General features: G+C 43.6%; 1 protein-coding gene across 1 annotated transcript in view; it reads left to right on the top strand.

Annotated features, from left to right (window-relative positions):
• Positions 1-20,275, top strand: part of hyal6 (hyaluronoglucosaminidase 6) — a 64,236-nt gene extending 43,961 nt beyond the window's left edge. Inside the window, exon 3 of the mRNA XM_037683039.1 lies at positions 19,790-20,275. Coding sequence (XP_037538967.1) covers positions 19,790-20,275 — 486 coding nt within the window. The remainder of the gene's footprint in view (positions 1-19,789) is intronic.
• Positions 20,276-21,231: the final 956 nt, after the last annotated feature.

The raw sequence follows: 21,231 nt of genomic DNA, 5'->3' as shown, positions 1-21,231 counted from the left end.
ACCCGACCCCTTTGGCCCCTCCCACAGGTGGTGAGCCCATGGGAAGGGGGACCCACGTCTCCTCTTCGGGCTGTGCATGGCCGAGCTCCATGGGTAAAAGCCCGGCCACCAGGCGCTCGCCCACGTGCCCCACCTCCAGGCCTGGCTCCAGAGTGGGGCCCCGGTGACCCACGTCCGGGCAAGGGAACACTAGGTCCATTTGTGTTTCTCATCATAGGGGTGTGTTTGGGCTGCACTTTGTCTGGTCCCTCACCTAGGACCTGTCTGCCATGGGTGACCCTACTAGGGGCATAAAGCCCCTGACAGCATAGCTCCTAGGATCATTGGGACACTCAAACCCCTCCACCACGGTAAGGTGGCAGCCCAGGGAGGGGTGTCAGAAAAACAAAGAGTTACTAATCTGGGCGTGATAATGGACCCTTCCCTGAAACTTAACAATCATGTAAACATGATTGTTAAATCATGCTTCTTCCAACTGAGGCGGCTGTCTAAACTGAAGCCCATATTGTCCAAAAAGAACCTGGAGACAGTAAAACATGCATTCATTACATCTAGGCTTGATTACTACAATTCGCTCCTGTTTGGTATCAGTCAGACCTCCATTGCACGACTACAACTGGTCCAGAATGTAGCAGCCCAAGTTTTAACTAGTACAGGCAAAAGAGAGCACATTACACCAGTTTTGGCCTCACTGCACTGGTTACCGGTTCACTTTCGAATCTAGTTCAAAATACTCATGTATGTCTACGAATCACTGAACAGTGTCGACCCCCCCATCTCTCTGATTTGCTACAACCGTATGTCCCACCACGCTCCCTGAAGTCAGCGGACCAGTTGCTCCTCACAGTTCCAGGAACTCGTCTTAAGCGCAGAGGTGACAGGGCCTTCTCTGTAGCAGGACCAAGACTCTGGAACAAGTTACCACTGCTTGTCAGACAGGACCCCTCCCTCTCGGTTTTCAAGTCCCGTTTAAAAACTCACTACTATTCAATAGCTTTCAACACAAGATGATCTGTGTTTTGATCCTGTATGCTCCACACTGGTTTGTCATCATTATCTGCATAGTTTTTTTTCTAAATTCTGATTTACCTCATTTTGTATTTTGCTTTGTGTGTTACATGTTGTTTTGTCTGTACAGCACTTTGGTTGGCCTTGTTGCTGTTTTAAGTGCTTTATAAATAAAGTGGTATGGTATGTTATGGTATTATGTCGAAGGTTTGTAACACCATCTGGTCCTTGTTGGTGAGGTCCACACGTCTAACGGCGTCATGATCAAAATCAGTGATTGAGAAAAGGGCGATGGCTTTGGATGGTTTTGTATACAAAACTTATTCAGTGCAATGATCAGAGAGGAGTTTGGAATGCCTCCCAGGATGGGTACATTCAATTCGAAGTCATGGAAGCTAGTGTTTACTAGCCAACCTAATGGAGTGGCCTTAGGAATCAGGATGTCTTCTGCACTATTGTTGCAGACGGAAAGGCAGGAAGTCCTGGAGTTGAGGCCCACGAGGGGTGTGGCCTCTAATGAAAGTCCTAAGTCGAAGAAGAGTGAGGCAGGTTGGAAGAAAGCCTGTGAATGGCTAAGAGTTTGTCCTGCTAGGATGTGTATTGGCATGGGCTTGTTTTGAGTAGGAGCTGGTACCTTAATGTGTTGACTGTTGGCTACCGACAAGCTTCAGGGATTGTCTGTCCAGATCGGATATTGTCCATATTGGGTTCAAGTGTGTCCTGAGGGACAGCTGTCTGGGACCACAAAACATTGTTAATGGTGTCTACTTGAACACCAAGTCGGACTAAGATGTCACTGCCTATATACACAGCATGAGGCAAGTTTGGGACCACAAGAAATGGATGGGTCAGTTTCTTATGATTCCATTTGACTTTGAGGATACAGATGCCCCCACTTGTTAAGACACAAAAAGATTTTGTGTCATTTGGGAAGCGGAAAGACTTTTTAACCATCTGGAGGTCACAGTGATCCTGCACCAAGGCATCGTAGAGGTCATGGCTGATGGCGGACTTATCCGTCCAGAGAGCTAGGATAACATTGTTCATGTAGGAGTCATATATCTCAAGACCTTTCAACACCTGTGGTAGGTAGTGTTCACTGGACTGTGAGGGACCTAGGGAAAACAAGAAGGTGTCACGTTGGGCTAGGGTCAGCTCCAGTGGTTGTACAATAGTGGCTGGCCCTCCTGTGGTGGACGTTGCGGTCTCATTCACCTGATTATGGCTTATAGGTGTCAGATTGTCTGATTGGTCAGAAGCATCCAGCGCAGCACACTGGAAATCTATTGCTGGTGGAAGAGTGACAGGGAGTGGTTGGCGTACCTGTGCCCATACTCTAAGGTTTTTGAAGTCAATCAAAGGCTGAAATTGGTTCAAAAGATCTTGGCCTACTAAGAAGGGGATGGACTCAAGGTGTGATACATACACGGGATGTATGATCGTCATTGGTCCGATCTGAAGTTGAATCAGGGCTACTCTGGACAGAGTGGTTTCATCAAGGGTGTACGGCTTCACGTCTTGCATGGTTGGAGGATAAAATCTCTGCCGGCCTGATTTATAATAATAATAATAATCATCATTTTATTTAAAAAGTGCCTTTCATGACACCCAAGGACACTTTACAGTAAGAACAAAGATCAACAGGAATAAATTACATAAAGAATATAAAATACATAAAGAATATAAAATACATACAGAATATAAAATGCATAAAGAATATAAAATACATACAGCAAAGTTAAGGATAAGCGAGTCTAAAGAGATGTATTTTCAGAGCAGTCTTGAATAGAGAAAGAGAGGTGGTGTTTCTTAAGTCAGGGGGTAGAGAGTTCCAGAGATGAGGGGCAGAGCAGGTGAAGGTCCTGCTCTCCATGGTGGAGAGGCGGGCAGAGGGTACATGGAGGTGTAGTGAAGAGGAGGATCTGAGAGAGTGAGAGGAGATGGAGATGTGTAGGAGGTCAGATAGGTACGGAGGGGCAAGGTTGTGGATAGCTTTGAAAGTGAGAAGAAGAATTTTGAAGACGATGCGTGATTTAACCGGGAGCCAGTGGAGCTGCTGTAGGACTGGAGTGATGTGGTTATAGGAGGAGGTTTGAGTGATACCATACCATACCAATTTATTTATAGAGCACTTAAAACAGCATCAAGGCATGACACGGGCAGCTGAGTTCTGGACCAATTGTAGCTTCTGGAGAGATTTGTTGGGGAGGCTATAAAGAAGGGAGTTGCAGTAGTCAATCCGAGAAGTCACAAGACTGTGAACAAGGATGGCTGTGGAGCGGGGTGTGAGAGAGAGGCGGAGACGGTTAATATTTCGGAGATGGAAATAGGTAGACCGAGTGACATTGTTGATGTGTGAAGTGAAGGAGAGAGTGGTGTCGAGGATGACACCAAGACTCTTGACCTGAGGCGAGGGGGATAGCAGAGAGTTGTTAAGGGGGATGAGAAGATTTTCTGATTTTGAAGGAGAGTTTTTGGTACCGACAAGAATGATTTCTGTTTTGTTACTGTTTAGTTGTAGAAAATTGTTGGAAAACCAGTGATTTAGCTCATTGAGACAGTCGGTGAAGATGGAGGGTGGGGGGGTGGGGGGTGGAATTTGGTTTTGTTGACAGGTAGAGCTGTGTGTCATCAGCATAACAGTGAAAATGGACACCAAATTTACGGAAGATGTGACCTAGAGGAAGGAGGTAAATGATGAAGAGGAGGGGTCCGAGGACAGAGCCTTGGGGGACACCCGTGGAGATGGGGGAAGACTGGGAACGAAAAGATCTGAGCTGAATGAATTGAGTGCGATCAGAGACATATGATTTGAACTAGTCTAACGGAGTACCTGAGATGCCAATGGAGGTTAGTCTGTTGAGGAGGATAGAATGACAGATTGTGTCGAAGGCAGAACTTAGATCCAGTAAAATGAGGATAGACAGAAGAGCAGAGTCAGCAGCAAGAAGAATGTCATTGGTTATTTTTTATTAGAGCTGTTTCGGTGCTATGGTGGGGGCGAAAACCAGATTGAAACTCTTCATAAATGTTATTGTTGGATAGGTGAGAGTGAAGTTGACTAGCAACGGCTTTTTCAAGAACTTTGGAAATAAAGGGCAGATTAAAGATCGGACGAAGATTACTGAAGTTGGTAAAGTCAAGACCTGGTTTCTTGATGATGGGGGTGATGGCAGCAGATTTGAAAGCTGTGGGAACAATGCCAAAGGTTAGGGAGGAGTAGATGATGTTAGTGATGATGGGGAGCAGAGATGGGAGACAGGATTTAACAAGAACTGTGGGAAATGGATCGAGCTGACAGGATGAGGACTTAGACTGGCAGATAATGTCAGCAATGTCACCAACAGAGGGGAGGGAGAAGACAGAGAAGGGGAGGGAGGGGGGAGTTCAACATAGATGCTGGGGGCGGTATTTGGTCCAAGGTGTTTATGAATTGAAAGAATCTTTTCATTGAAATAAGACATCAGAGAGTTGCAAAATTCTGTGGAAACCATGTGAGAGGGTAATGAGTTAGGAGATGAGACTGAACAGTTAAGGAGAGAGAACAAAGTCTTTGAATTGCCAACATTGGAATTGATGATGTCAGAGAAGTAGCTGGATTTGGCTTGAGAAATGCTGTTCTTATACTGGATGACGTGGTTCGCATAGAGTTCCTTGTGAATTGAGAGACCGGATTTCTTATAGAGTCGCTCCAACCTCCGACCTTTGGATTTCAGAGAACAGAGTTCTGGAGTGAACCAGGGTGCAGAGTTAGAGAATGAGAAAGACCGGGTTTTCAGAGGAGCGACAGAGTTAAGGATGTTTGTGAGGCTGTTATTGTAGAATGTGACAAGGTCATCTGGGATAAAAGAATTGAAGGTGAAGATGGTATTATTAATATGAGACAAAAGAATGTCATGGTTGATATTCTTAATATTACAGAAGGAAAAAGTGCGTTGAGGTTTCTCTGAAGAAAATTGAAGATTGACACTGAATGAAATCATGAGGTGATAAGTAAATGGAAGTTCATCAGAAGAAAAGTTAAGAAGAGAGAGTCCAGAGCAGCATAAGTCCAAAGTGTGGCCCTTTATGTGGGTTGGAAAGTTAATGAACTGCTGGAAGCCACAGCTGTCGAGGCAGGATGTGAAGTCTCTGGTGAGGGGGTTGTTGTCTTCATCCATATGAATGTTGAAGTCTCCAAGCAGAATAATGTTGGGTGAAAGAGCTGAGAGATGGGCGATTAGAGCAGCAAAGTCATTTATAAAAGAGTTGTTGATTTTGGGTGGACGGTAGAAAGTGGCAACAATGGTGGGGGTAGGGCCGGAGAGTAGACACACAGTGTGCTCAAAGGAGGGAGAGGGAGGTGTGTGAACTGGCGTGACCTTCCAGTTCTCGCGGTGAATTATTGCGAGACCTCCTCCGCGGCCGGACTCGTGGGATTTGGCGATGTAAACAAACCCCGGTGGGGTAGATTCATTCAGGTGGAAAAAGTAATTTTGTTGTTGCCACGTTTCTGTTAGACAAATAAAATCCAGCTTATGGTCGGATATCCTCCAAACTTTACGGAGGAGGAGTTGGTAGCGACCGGAGCATTAGCCGACCGAGCTAGGCTAGCTAACATGCTACTACTGTTAGCGGCCCGAGTATTGCAGCGTGATGGTGAGAGTCAGACCAGAGGGAGTTTATGGGGTTAGACTTGTCAGCGTGGAGTCTACGTCGGGAGCCACGGTGAATGTATCTCCGGCGAGGATGGAAGGCAATGTCCTGAAGAGGGAGCACAGGTGGCACGGCTGGTAGGAAACGAAGGCGAAGGAGCTCGACCGCTGAGTAATGGAGGAGGCCAGATGCCGGGTGGTGGTGGATGAGCAGCTGGAGAGTCCAAACCAGAGCAGGCAGCAGGTAAATCCTAATAAACCGCATGGCTGATATTGAGACGGATCAGAGACTTGGTGTAGTGGAAAAGGCAGGATTGACTGAATAAAACAGAAAAAAGCAAAAAAAGCACGACAAGCAGCGGCAGCCAGGATGCTCCAGCGTTCGCTCACCAGAAGGATTTGCCACTGATCGCAGTTTCTCAAACAGTGTGGCAGACATTAGAGTTATGTCTGCCCTGGTGTCCAGAAGGGTATCATGTGTCATAACCTGTTCAAGGGTCAGTGAAAGATAGAACTTTCTTGTGACTCCTTTTTCAGTTAGGTTACACAAGAACTGTTGCACTGGAGGTTCCACCGGAATCCTAGAGTCATCATTCTCAAATGAAGGGTCTTCAACATTAATTTGGACTGTTAAAACAGCACTTGGTATGTGTGACTAGTCAGTTTCTGATTCTGAACCATAAAGGTCAAGATCAGAGGTCTCTACTTCAGCAGCAGGGGAAGAGCTGCGATCTGCAGTTGCCGATTGAGTATCTTCCCTTATGGTTGGGGTTCCAAAGGTAGAGTGGCAACAGTTGGACTGTTAAGTTCAGGAACAAGAGACACTATTGATAGGTCAGCTTTGTTCTGTTTATTGTCTTTGCGTATTTCTTCCAGTATATGCATGACAATCTGCCTATCTTTTGGGCTTAGACCACTGAGGTCTTCCTATTGAGGCTTGGTTGACTCCCTTACCTTTTCAGGATGTCGCACACGCAATGAGACTGGTTCTTTCTCAGGTCGAGCGCGACGGTTCTGAAACTGGTGGGTCTGCCTTTAAGGTTGGTCACGATTTGTGAATCTGCGGTTATATTTTGGGGAGTGTCTACCCCCCTGATAATCTCTGTTGGAGTTTCAGTAGTCGGGACGTGGATGGTTTTGGTTCTTTAAAGAGTCTGGATATTTACTTGGGCCTTTACCCTGACGAGAATTGTCAGGCCCAAAATACTGTTGTGTCCCACTGGATTTGGGTGTTGGAGATGCAAATTTTTCTCGGTGCGAGTCAGAATTTACACTGGGGATTGAACGACTAGATAATTTTTAAACTCGACATTAACATAATAAAACTCGAGTAGAACTCAAGTACTTGATGACATCATAGGATCTAAAGATACAAAAATAAATAAATAAATAAAACCGCAAAAAAGGTCATTATTTACAAAATATAAGGCCAACAAAACATTGGGAGCATATATTATGCTCTTACCATTTATCATACAGCAAATAAGTCACAGGAAAAACTAAACTATTAGTTTTTATTATTAAGCTGCAAATGTGAAGAAACGTGCAGCATGTCAAAAACAAAACTAAAAACAGTGGGGGGGGTCGACCACCCCACACCACCGCCAGCTGTGGTGTGCATTAGGTTTAGTTTTAGAGGTTAGTATGTTTATAGATTTTTTTATAGGTTTATACATTAATCTTTTTTGCTTTTTGTTTGTGAAACAAGGTCAGAGAAAGCTGGTTCTGGTTCGGTCGATTGGACCCAGTGTTGCACCATATTCTGTTACCTACAACAGCGCATGCAACACCGCCCCCTACGGTCACAAAATATGGTGTAACACCGGTTCGCAATGAGCTCCAAACAGTCAGGAATTTGTTTCATTTTCTGTTTCCTTACAGTAGTTTAACCACAAGATTCATCTTTAGTCAAATATTTCCAGACTATTGATGCATTTCTACCTGTTTGCCAAGACTGGGTCTGCTCTACTCCATCCGTCTGCTTGGAGGAATCCATTTTGTAACCCGCGGATCACGTGACTCATGACGCGATGACGTAATGGTGGCGTAATGACGTCATCACAAATACTCGACATGAAATTAAAAACCTTGATAGGTGTCCTAGGAATTGATGTGTAGATTACTCAAGTAGTCTGTTAAAGCCCTAATTTGCACCAGTTCCTTCAAGTTCTAATGGCAAAGAACTTGTATTCATCGTTAGGACAGTGTTTGGTTCAGCCGGTCTGGCCTGTTTTAGCTTCTGGAATGATAAAGTGGCCCAATCACGAAGCTGTTGAATCGTGGCGGTCTGATGGTCAGCCATTATGCCTAGCTGTTGGCTAACTGATGGATGGATATTTTGGGCAAACAGAGTTAAAAAATTTGGGTCTTCTTCTATCTGAGGTTCATTTCGCGAACCAAAATAAGCATGGAGAAGCCAGTAGTAGTAGTTGTTTGATGGTTCATGTCTGCCTTGTCTGACTGTAAGGGCTGATGCCAGTCCAGACTATAAGACAAGGTTAGAGAACTCTTTCTCTAGAGCTTGACGCAGGAGGAAGAGACTAGTCCGTACGTGAGTCAGTTGACGATCAACGAACTTATTGACCTCCCTACTGGCTGTCAGCTTAATCAGATAGATGTAGTCCCGGATGGTAGTGTCAGGAAATCTTTGAAGGTGGAAGTCAAGGTCATCAAGATAAGCTCTTGTGTCATGTTGACCACTTGGTGAGGGGGTCAAAGCAGCTGATGTTTTTAGCAATTTTGTCCAATTCTCTGTCGGATGGACCATGCTGGGCTCAGTTTACTCTTCGGTCTGGAGGGGGTTCATGTCTAGTGACTGTTGGTGTAGCTGGAGGGTAAGTCCAGGTTACTCTTGGGGGAGTTGGGTCTGAAGGCATACTCCCCTGCTGATCTATTTGCCTGGTCCAGGTCATCAACATGTGTTGGGTAAACTCGAGGAGGGGTCACGCTCACCGGAGGAGGAGGTGGTGCACTCACCTGAGGAGGTTTTGCACCTGTGTCAGGGAGTTCCTGAGTGGTTGAGCTTGTAGCACGTTTCTGGGTTCTGGAAAGTTGATTTTGAAATTGTTGCATCAGTTTGTCTTTATTACGTAATTGTTCTACATGAGTTTTGTTCTATGTCGTTATACGTTCCAGATCAGTGTAAGCTTGTTGGAGGGCCATGTGAATGTTTGTTTTGGCTTCCAACTCGTGACACAGTCTGTCGTGAGTGTCTGTCAATATTTGTTGGTTGGATGCGAATTCGTCTTTTATCTCTGTGTGTGCGTGACTGAGGAGGTCCAAGTTTTGTGTTAAATCAGATAGTTCTGTTTTCATTTGGTTCTCGTTGAGGACCATGTTATCATATTGTGTTTGAAGAGATTTGTTTGCTTCTTTTAATTGACCTATCTTTTGCTTTTGCTTTTTGAGAGTGTCCAGGGCTTGATGGACCAGGTTATGGGTTAGTGCCAGTCGTCTGGCCACAACTATTGCCAAGCTTCCTAGAGTTTTAGTGGCCTCATGAACTTTGGGTGTGTGAAGCACAACATCCATTGCTAACTCCACTGTGATCTGTTCCAGTTCATTAGAGCACTGGTCTTTAATTTGGTCCAGATAATTAGGATTTGTTTCTGAGGTTAGATCTTCTAGGGCCTGTGTCAATAAAATAAATGGGTCTTCTGGGACAAGCTCTTCAGAATTACTCATGTCGGTCAAATCGTCTGTATGGCTTTCAGCCACGATCTTTTACTGTATGTATTCAAATGAACAAGTTTTGGTTAGTGTTAACTTTAACTGTGTCTTAATTTGTGTGGGTTATCTGTATTGAGTAGCTAGTTAACTGGTTAAAGAATTTAACTTTTATTGTTTGAGTTTGTTAAGCATTCAGTTGTTAAGGGAAGCTTCTTGGCTGTTTAACCTTTAACAAAAGCTTTAAACAAAAACAACAAAATGACAGTTATTTATTTCACAAGTTAACTTTTAATCTATAAAGATAACACAATTCAAAAGCAATCAAGCAATTAAGATTGGCTAACAATTGAAAGATTTTGAACACAAATGGTTGTTTACCTTTACCAGCAAAATTGTTAAAAGTTAAGAATGATTACATTAATTTACATGTTTGAGGTGTCTATGCTGATAGATGTTTAAGATATATTCAAAGCAGGATGAAATCAACTCAGTCTTAACCTGTTTGGTGTAAGAATTAAGTGTTCACTATTTTTGTGTAGTTTAAAGTTTTAAAAAGATGAAAAGTAAAAAAAAAAAAACAACAACAAAAAAATGGAAATCATGAGGTGGAAGATTTGGTTTGACGACTGGAGGGCAGTCAGTTTTAAGGGCTGGGACAAGGCGATGTTTTAGGAAAGTAGGGTGGTCTGTGATGAAATTCGACCACCCCTTTTGCTTATAAACTGTGCTTCTCAAAATGGCGACCAGAGGAGGTCTTCTCTTGGCCATAGAAGTAGGATGGGATAGTGATTTACCTTTTAGCAGTCAACCAAAACAGAGCAACAGTTTAAACACAGCATTTTCCATCAACCAGCAGCATTACACAGCAAAACACAGCTTTTCAAATCTTGCTACACTGCGCATGCATTCCAAAGCCATTCATCCACACAGCCGTGGGACGCGTGTGGTACTTGAATGCAGCACAGAACTTAATTTTAAACAACTTCAAAAACCAAGTTAAAACATAACCACAACCTGAGGCGCTTTTTCTCCACAACAAAACACAGGTTAAGTTTTAACACACTCTCTGTGACTTTAATCACAGAGTAACAAATCCGAACGGTAGATTTTCACTGTTCATGAACAACATCGGTTGCTGGGCAACTGCTTCAGGTCACGTACGGAATGGAGTTTTCTCCAACCGTAGGTCCTGGACACTTTCACTTTTTTGAAGCAGATTGCGGCGGACCCGCTAAGGAAAGTTAACAATCTCCTACCTGAGTTTATGCTTATAAACTCATGGGTTAGCTCTTGGGTAGCTAATCCAAAAAAACGCTAACACGGAGCGCGTCAGGATATAGTTCAAAGTTTACCGGGACTCGCAGTAAACTGAAATATCCTGAGAGAAAAGGTCTCTAACCCTGGGATTCGCAGGCGTCAGAATCTCCTTTTCTCGTCGGCCGATTACGACAATGTATTCAGAATAATGCATGCACACAAATCAAATAAAGGGAGTTAGCTTTCCGAAGTTTCTCAAACAATCTTTTACAACACAGACGATTCGTGCATCCACTAGTCACCTAAGCGTGTCCAAACAAAGACAGAAAGTCCAATATTACCATTTTTTTGAAGAGTCTAACAGTTGCAAAGTTATAAAACTTTTTTTTTTAGCTTCTTTGAGGGGTTTAACCCGGAAACAATGCAGCTCGCTTGCCGTGAGCTTTCCAGTCTAAAAGTATCTATTATAATTGTTGACAAAATTACTCAGCTCTAAAGTTTTCACCACAATGTTTTTAGCGTATTAATTATGACAATTTAATTTAGAATACGGTCTCGCGCGGGGGAACCAATTTATGTAGAGGAATGGGTCCTCAGATCGTTGAATTTTTATTAGTAATTTTATTCTGAAGGGGCACCACTTGCTTTCCGGTTCTTAAGCAAGAAAATTATTAAATCAGACAAGTATTATGCTCTATAAGTTCTTTTCATATTAAATTCAAATGTCATATATAATAAAACTGCTTTGAGTCGAAGTACAATTTTGTGAGATATATTATCAATTTTGGTGAATATGAGCGGTAAAAAAATCACAAGTACAGCTGAAGCATGAATAATGGCTTTAATTTGATAACACAAGAAGAAGTTAGGGACTTATTTTCTAACTTTAATATGGTGAATTATGAGGTTTAAAAGCAGAGTAAATTATGATCTATAAAGTTAACTAAATGAAGTATTTTGGGCAGATGTGATTTGTCAATTTAAGAAAACTTAATTCTAATTAATAATGATGAATTTTGTTAGACTGGACAACTTCTTATCTTAGACATCAGACACTAGCAGAGAGAAGGAGCAGCTTTTCCTACTGATTGGAGGGTGGTTGTGCACCATCTGGTCAAGCCACACTCTTCTTCTCGCCCCCCCCCCCCCGCCCGCTGGAGAGAACGATGTGACCAAAGACAGCAGCAAAGACGCGCTACAGCTGCAGCAGCGTCTTCTCGCTCCGCTCCGCCGCCAGCCCCTCCCATCAGAGAACAGCCCTCCTCATCCCAGAATCCAGCAGTGTAGTGTTTTCCCAGAGATTGCCAACAGGTGCCACCCTGGAAGAACCAACCGCAAGGCTCACGGGGGAGAAGATAAAAAAAATGACTCCTTGCGGAGGATGTGTATGTGCAAAATGATGGTTCGAGTTTTGAAATAAAATGTAAACATCATTCAGAAATTAAAGTGTCTGATTTCAGCCTGTCTGTCAGTTCGGATGATTTCAGAGAGGCTTCTCCTCACACATCTTCCACACAAAACGAGCCGGTGTCCTTCAAACAGGTTTTCAAAAATCACTGCAGCTCAAAAAAACGTACAAAAGGCGTGTGTGACACAGCCAAAAGTGAATGTTTTCAGCAAACCGAGTCCAGTGGGAAACCTCGCTCTCAACCTAAGTCGTCCGCCGCCTCCTCTGACCAAAATGGCAGCAAACGCGCGCCCACACGGCAGCCTTCGCCGAAGCTGCACCACATGGCCTAGGGCGTGCGTGCCTCTCCTCAGCGCACGCCAGCTCACATCAGCATGGATGTGAGCCCGCAGCCTGAGCGTGACACAGAGGTACTTTCAGGGCCCTTTCGAGAAAGCCTCACCTTTGGTCGCTCGAAGCACGCCTTCGCAGCACATGACGGCAGTAGAGGCTGTATATCAGTTGACGTCCGTGAAAAACATGACTCAGCACGGAGACGCGTGTCTGCTCCCCGAACGTTACGTGGAGTGGCAGCGAGCGTGGGCTCTAGGCAGATGGATGAACCATCTTATCAGCAGGGGATATACGCTGCAGTTCGCAGCGCAACCCCCCCTCCGTTTGGAGGAATTTTAGAGACGGTTCTGTCATACCCAGAACAGATCTCGTTTCTTCGCGCGGAGGTTCAGGAACTTCTGGTGAAAAATGTAATTTCCAGGGTTCCAGAAGGAGCGGAAAACACAGGGTTCTACTCTCGTTAATTCCTGGTCCCAAAACGGACCGGAGGGATGAGACCCATCTTGGATGTGTCAATTTTCAACAAATCAATCATGGAGAAACAATTTCACATGTTGACAACCAGACAATTGTTAGACAACATTCAGCAAAACAACTGGTTTACTCCCATCGATCTGAAAGACACCTACTACCACATCCAGATCATTCCAAAGCACAGAAAATTAATGCGCTTCTCCTTTCAAGTGATCCAGAATCAGTACAACAGACTCCAGTTCGGGTATTCCCTCGCGCCACACACATTTTCAAAATGCGTGGAGGCAGCTCTGCAGCCGTTACACAGAGCAGGGATGAGAATTCTGTTTTATCTGGACGATCTGTTGCTGATGACCCGTTCCAGACAGGAGGCAGCAGTGCAAACTCTGACGTCACACCTTCAAAATCTCGGCTTCATCATAAACTGGGAAAACAGTTCAGTTCTCCCAGCCCAGACGATCATTTATTTGGGAGTGGAACTAAACTCGGTCACTATGAGGGCTCGCTTATCTCAGACGAGAACCGAAACTCTAAAGGATCAACTCCGCCACGTGAAACCGTGCAGACTGGTAACAGCTGTTTCTGTCGAAGATTTTAAGAAACAATGTCGTCAGCTCACACGGTGATCCCGATGGGATTACTCCACATGCGACGTCTCCAGAAGTGGTTTGCTCATTTGCGTGTGGATCCGGTGAGGCAGAAGAGATGGTTGATCGCTATGCCCCCCTCCGTGAGATGCGACCTGAGACATTGGGGAAATCCTCTTGTTCTGTCGGAGGAAGATCCCGTCAGCAGACCTACATCACACGTGTCAGTCTTCATAGACGCGTCCCTGTCAGGTTGGGGGGGGGCACATGCTTGTCTCGAGCTGTGTGGGCGCTGTGGCCACCCCACACAGCAGCTCATATAAATGTTTTGGAGTGACGCACGGTTTTGAATGTGATTCAACACTTTGTCCCTGTGCTGTGGAATCAACATGTGTTGATTCACACAGACAACAAGTGATTGTAGCATACATAAACCAGCAGGGGTGTGTGCGTTCAGCCCAAATGTTATACAAATGTTTCACAGAAATTTTACAAAGCGGCCGTGGACTTGTTTGCAACACGAGAGAACGCTCGGTGTCAACTATGGTTCTCACTGAGCCCGTGAGACGAACCACCGCTAGGGGTGGACGCGTTTGCTCACAGCCCATGGCCCAAAATGTTTCTTTACGCATTTCCCCCACTTCCTCTGAAATCACGGTTTCTGAACCGAGTTCTGGAGGAGGGACTGACAGCCCTCCTGGTGGCCCCCAAGTGCGTGAACGCCCCATGGTTCCCAGTTCTACGACGCCTGTTCTCGGGGCGCCAGTGGAAACTGCCGTGGAGGGAGGATGATCTCCTCCAGGTGGGAGGAGCGATCAGGAGTTACCCAAAAAATAGGCCAGAACTTTTCGGTCTGGCCGCTGAGTGGATCCTGTAGTGAACTAGGCCTCCGATCAAAACCTGCCTCTGAAGACCTTCATGTGACAGGAACTGTTATTTCATTGATTTGAATCCAGAAATACAAATTAGCTCATCCAGAGACTTTCTAATTGTATCCTGAACTAATCAATTGAAAGAACACTCTCTTTTTTATATTATCATTACTATTTTACAATATCTTGATAATCAAAAGTGTGTTTAGTTCATACCATTTTTAAATGTTGAAGTGAACCACTCATTTTAAATCAACTGTGAAACAGTATTAATGATTTTTTAATCCTCATTCAAATTAGAAATCAAGTTAAATGTCTATTTTACAAAGTAATTATGCATTTTTTTGATCTTCTGTCTGAAATGAGAGAGTGGTGTCGGTCAAAAGTCAGAGACAGTCGAAAACAAGTTGTTGGAACGAGCTGTCATGTTTTTTTAAGCTCTCAGACAGTAAACAAGAGAACTAGCACCTGCAGTGTTTCTCACTTCGTCAAAACATTTCTCTGTCTGTTCCTAAACATTTCTGCAGTTTTCTCGACTTGTAAAAACCCTTTGACGTCACTAGAACCACACCCCTGTTGGTTGCTTCAACCAATCAGGACTTCCTAAAAGTGACCGGAAGCATAACTCTTTAAAAGTCTACACTTCCTGGAACTGTTAGTTCCTCTAAGTTACTCTGAGTTCATCTGAGTTCCTCTGAGTTCTTCTGAAGTTCTTCTGAGTCTCTTGGAGTACTGTTGAGCAGTTCTGGAATTTTTCCACTGCTGAGTGGAACCTCGGACTCAGTTTTCCAGGCTGATGGAGTCATCCATCTCTGCAGGAGTCACGGCGCCTCGCTGTGACTTCACCCGGCGAATGCCCTATAACTACTGAGGAAGTTTGTTCTGTGGAACGGATCATCTCACGACTTCTGCCGAGTCGCAGCCGCCCTGAGGAGATGCTGAAGGATAGCGTGCCAGGGACCTCTTGACCACAGTGGACCCATCTTCTGCCAAGGTAAAGAGTTGTCACGAGCTTCACTACAAGTGTACCACGGCGAGCTGCGTTTGAAAGGAGCGTGTTGTTCTGGTCTACAGACATAAATCTTCCTCCACATATTTCCTTTAAACTCCTCCATATTTCCCATCTTTAAAACTCTTCTATCTTGCCAGTAATTAATCCAGATATCTTCAGAAATGTATGTTGTTTTTATTAAGTAAAATGTGCCAAGTTTTATTAATCAGAAGCAGATCAGTCTAATCAAGTGTACAATGTTTTGATGTTAAATTTTGATTCTGTTAATAAATGACCACATTTATTTTGATGGGTCAAAGAAAATTAACATCTCATGTCACTGATTAAACCATCTACGCACAGTACCTCTGTCACATATCTGTAAAGCTCGAAAAAGAGAGAACCCGTTATTAAAATATAACTGTAGTGGAGCTGTGAAGCTAATAGAGCCTTTTAGATACACTACAATCCGCTTAGAGAGGATGGGTCTCTCTTAAGAGGTAGTGCGCACGATCCAGGATTCACGTGCTGCATCTACCACAGCGCTGTACACATCAAAGTGGACAGCTTTTCAGTGCTTGTGTATGGAGAAAGGTGTAGAGGCCACCTCATGTCCACTAGGTGGCGTGCTGTCCTTTCTGTAGCAGCTGATGGACAGAAATCTGGCATCCAGCATGATTAAAACGTACGCAGCAGCCATCTCTTCTTGTCACAAAGGTTTCGGGGACAGAACAGCTTTTAATCATCCGCTGATTAAGTGTTTTTTAAAAGGTGTACAGAGACACAGGCCTGTTTCAGGCCCGCTTTCTCTACAGTAGGATTTAATGCTGGTTCTGCGAGCCCTGATCAAAGCTCCATTCGAGCCACTAGATCAGGTTCCGATTAAATTCTTGTCTCTTAAAACAGCCCTGCTGTTGGCTTTAACATCCGCTAAGAGGTTGAGTGATTTATCTGCCCTCTCTGTCGCTCCATCATGTCTCAGAATTTAGGCTGATGGCAGCTCAGCTGATCTGAGGCCTAATCCAGCGTTTATGCCTAAAAACATCACAAGCTCATTTAAATCAAGAGCGATATCGTTGGAGAGATTCTTCCCTCCTCCCCACAAATCAGAAGAAGCATCTTTCCATCTTCTCTGTCCTGTGCGTGCGTTGACGTGTTACTTAACACGCACGGTGGCATTGCGTCAAGACTCAACATTTGTTTGTGCACTATAAAGACGCATCTGCAGGTCACCCGTTATCCACCCAGCGCCTGTCACACTGGCTGTGTGAGGCCATTTCTGAAGCCTACAGAGCATCAGATTTAGAGCCTCCTGACAACCTCATGGCACACTCGACCAGAGGTATCGCATCTTCTGCTTTGCATAATGGTATGACAATGCAGGGTATTTGCACTGTGGCTGCGTGGTCAACACCCTGCTCATTTATTCGCTTTTATTTACGTGATGTGACAGCTCGTTCCATGACATATTCTGTCCTTAGTGTTTTAACAGAATGAATATTATTATTTCATGGAATCTCATTTAAACTCACATCTGACTGCATGCATTTACAGTGTGAGATGTTATCATCCACAGGTTGTGACTGTTGTTCTTGTTCTATTGTCACTAATCAGTTCATGACTACTGTCATCAATCAGTTCATTTGATTAATAATCAGTTCATTTATTATTAATATGTTCATATTGAAGAGCCATGGATCTGCTCTTTTTCAGCCTCTCCTCTGTTTCTGTTGAAAACCTTTCCAGGGCGTTCATGCACTCGGAACGCGTAAATTACACAATGCGCGCCTGTGCATGGTGCGCGTAATTACGCAATGCGTTTTTACGCACATGGAGAGCTGAGTGACAAAATGTTTTTTGGGCAAGCGGGCGCTTCTTATGGTGTTCGAATGGACTCAGTGAGGCGGTGACTACATCTACTTCGCCCTTAACCCACCAGCGACAGCCTTAAAGGGTGACGCCTATACGAAATAGAACGTTGGTTACGTACTGTAACCCCAGATTATATTTCTATAAGCGTAGCCCTTTAAGCATCGGGCCTCACTGGCTCCTAAATGGCTGAAGAAAAAGCTATTTGGGAGCCAATTACCCGCTCTTAACGTAAGTTATATGGACCGGGTGGGGCCCACACAACAGGTGAGCGTGGACTAATTTTTTCAGTGCGATGCTTTGCATGACGGGATAAACCCAGCAGTGACATCCTTAAAGGGCTACACCTATACTCATAGAATCTGGGGTTACAGTACGTAACCAACGTTTTACATCTACTTTCTCTTATGTTCAGGAGAACTCAGAAATTTAAATTGTTCAGAAAAATGATATCTTCCGTGGGATGGCCAAAGAGTCCCTGAGAACAATGGGGTCTTTCTCACACTCTAAGACTGCAGGACGAATCATCCCTTTTAGGAAGAGATACGCATAATGCTTCAGATGTTATATTTCAAAGGTCAGATGGAAAGTTTCTCATACAAAGGGCCTTTCAGCTTTGCTGAAATCATAATAACAGGTGTGCAATTAATTACAACAACAGATTTTTGTTATTCTTTTTTTTTTTTTTTTGTAACATGGTTCCTTACTGTCCAGCTTTGGGAATGAGAGTTAGTCTTACTTTCAAAGTATCAAAAGAAATAAAAGTTGATGGTAGAAAAACCTTGATGTGTCCCTACATAGTATTACTACAAATCCTTTGGTATATTTACTTCCCTCTGTGGGGCAAATGTCTGTATATACCGGAACACAACAGTTCCATTAGTGAAAGTCAGAGCTGTCCGTCTGTAGCAGAAAACGGAGGAGCCTGGGTCACAATTTTAAATCAGCGCTTGTTAAATAAAAGAAGCAAATACTCTTAAAGTATGTTTAGTTTACTTTAAAAAGTAAATATAATAGTAGCAGTATATGTTTTTTAATAAATGTTATTTTCCACTGCTGACAGTAATCAGTTGTGACTGTATGATAAATAAACAAAATATAACAATAATAGTCTTGAAGGGGATCTTTTTAAATAGGGAAGAGGATGAATAAGGGGTCTGGGCTAAAGCCCCCAATGTTTCAAGACTCTAAAAACGCCGCTGCTTTTGGCTTTCTTCTTGCCAGGAGGCTTTTGTTAGGATTTGTGGTCAGGAGCGAACCCAGAGTGCAGAACAGGGACTCAACTCGGCAGAAATACAAAAATAGGATTTTAATGATAAATGAAAGTACAAAATAACAAGCTGACGGGGCAGCAAAACTTACATGAGCATAGGAAGGAGGCACGGGGAACTCAGGAGACACGAGAGACACGGGGAAATCGAGGAACCAGGAAAACTCAGGGAAAGACTCAAGAGACCCAACGAAGACGACGCGACGAAGAACAAGACAGAACAGACGGCTTATATACAGAGACAAGACGAGACATAATTACAGACAGCTGGGACGAGACACGGGTGGTAACAATGGAACTAATGAGGGAGCACAGACAAACCAGGCCACAGAAAAGTACCATCCTCACAGCTTTTTTTTGCAACTGGAAGGACACCCCCTCCCCTCCCCCCCGAGCATATGCACATTGATTAAGGGAGGGGATGTACCACATTCATCTGGAGAAAATCAGGAACACGCTAAAAGGTTCTGTAAAAAGATTTTGGGATATTTGGCGGCTCTTTATGTTGCATGTAAATGTATGTCAATGCCTGTTTAGTTTATTTATGTATATCCTGATGCATGCTCAATAATCCATGAGTCCAAAAAAGTTCAATCTGGACCTCTGAACATTCAAAAAACAAGAAAACAAAAAAACAAAAACAAAGCAAAAAAAAATAAAAAATAAAAAAAAAGTAGAAACGTTTCGTCTCTCATCCGAGAGACTTCCTCAGTCTGAGGTGCTGTTTTCAGCTCAGTCTCTTAAATAGCACCTTCTCAGAGTGAATCAACCAGTTTTGCTGCTGACAACCAAAACCAGCTGATCACATGCTCAAGAAGGACCATCAGCCTAACAATGGATCATTAGCACCTGATGGCTGTTTACTATTCACAGAGGGCTGAGTGATACTAGCAATCACAGCATTGTAAGAGGGGGACAGTTGAACCCGGAGGCCTCCACCCCTGTTTAATGATGGATGATTTCTTTTCACAAAGATGGCCTCCTTTACTCCTCTCTCAAACCATCGTTCCTCTCTGTCCAGGATGTGAACATCTTCATCCCTGAAAGAGTGACCGCTGGCCTGGAGATGAGTGTAGAATACAGCACCTCAGGCTGAGGAAGTCTTTCAGATGAAAGAGGAAACGTTTCTACTTTTTTATTTTGTTTTGTTTTGCTTTGTTTTGTTTTTTGAATGTCCAGAGGACCAGATTTAATTTTTTAGATTTATTTATGTATGTTTGACTGATCTGGTTTGGGAGGGAAGGGGTGGGGGGTTTCAATGTTCTGTATTGTTGTGTGTTTAAAATTGAAAAATTAATTTAAAAAAATACTTTGTTTAAAAGAAAATTGATGGAAGGCAGTTATTTGTTACTGGTTTAAAACTTCATGAGCCACCTGATTTTGTTTAAAACTGTTTAATGTCTCCTTGTTTTTTCAGAAGAACTGCCTGACTGTGAAGAACTACATCGATGGGCCTCTGGGACATTATGTGATCAACGTCACGTCTGCAGCCAAGCTGTGCAGCAAAGCACTTTGCAAGAAGAATGGCAGATGTGTTCGCAAGAGCCTGGATTCGGGTGTTTACCTGCACCTCAACCCTCGTTTTTTTAACATTCACCACAACCCAGCAGGCAGGAGCCCCCGTTTCCATGTCATAGGTCACCTCAACAACCACGATATCCTGGACATGAAGCACAAGTTCACCTGCCAATGCTACCAAGGCTGGACCGGCATTTACTGTGAAATCCCCCAGGCCTCGTCCCCTCCTCGTTCATCACCACCTCTGCATCCTGCCCAATCTCCTCCCCTGAGGGGAAACGGCCTACTGGCAAATATTCTGCTCCTCATTTCTCTTCATTTCTCATGTCTTTGCCTTATCATGTTCTTGGGACTCTGTTTGATTCTGAAGTGTTTGATCTTGTAGCCTACATTGATTGAGCCTACAAACCTTCTTTTTTAATCTTGTAGACACCTAGGTTATTGTATGACAACATATAAGATAAGAACTTTATTGATCCTGTAGGATCAATAAATATAGTGGATATAGTGTAATAGTTGCTATTTCTCTAAATACTGAATTTGTTCTCATTGTTGCAGTTGCATGATGAAAAATACATATTACATAATATTTTTGTTCTTGCATCACTTACAAGAACTTGTTTTAAGCATTCCGTCCTGGCAGAAGTGTTTTCTTACAGGTGTATGCGCCAACTATCGTGTGATTGTTTAGAACAGGGGTCCTCAAATAAAAATGTTGAAGGTCCACAAAGACACTTTTCAAATAGTCAAAGGTCCATTTATTATAACTGCTCAAGCCACAAGCCAGATACTCATTAAAAAAGGTGTCCTTTTCCTTTTCATTCAAAACAACCAATATGCATACTGAAATAAACTGCCATTTTCATTTAAATATAAATTTAAATACTTGAAAAAGAAACTCTTACAAAAAAAAAGATATATGAAGGGTTTAGATCCTATTTCATATAGGAACAGCTCTTTAAGGCTCTTGCCAGTGGGTTCCCCCTTGTGCAATGCACAACACTGAAAACTTTAGTCCACGCCCACCTGCTGTGGGCCCCACCCCGGTCTGTATAAATTGCCCTGAGACTGGGCAGTGTTGCCACGTTGGGCGGTTTACCACCAATTGGGCAGTTTTCATTCTGATTTTGCAGGTAAAAATTGATTTGGGTGGATTTGGAGTCAGATCGGCAGTTTTTTAGTTAACCTATTAAACACATTTCAAACAATCATTCATCATTATTGGTACATAGCAAAGCTCCCCTCACCTTTCTCCATCACTGATTGGCCATTGTCATCTGCCAGGACAAAATTATGCTAGTTTTAGTGGACACCTCTGATGGAGCTTTCTCAATTCAAAGA

This window comes from Nematolebias whitei, chromosome 10 (assembly GCF_014905685.2).
Source record: "Nematolebias whitei isolate Nwh7 chromosome 10, NemWhi1, whole genome shotgun sequence".
Lineage (NCBI taxonomy): Eukaryota > Metazoa > Chordata > Actinopteri > Cyprinodontiformes > Rivulidae > Nematolebias > Nematolebias whitei.
The sequence above is the reverse complement of the archived record's forward strand: the minus strand, read 5'-3'. Positions and strand labels throughout refer to the sequence as shown.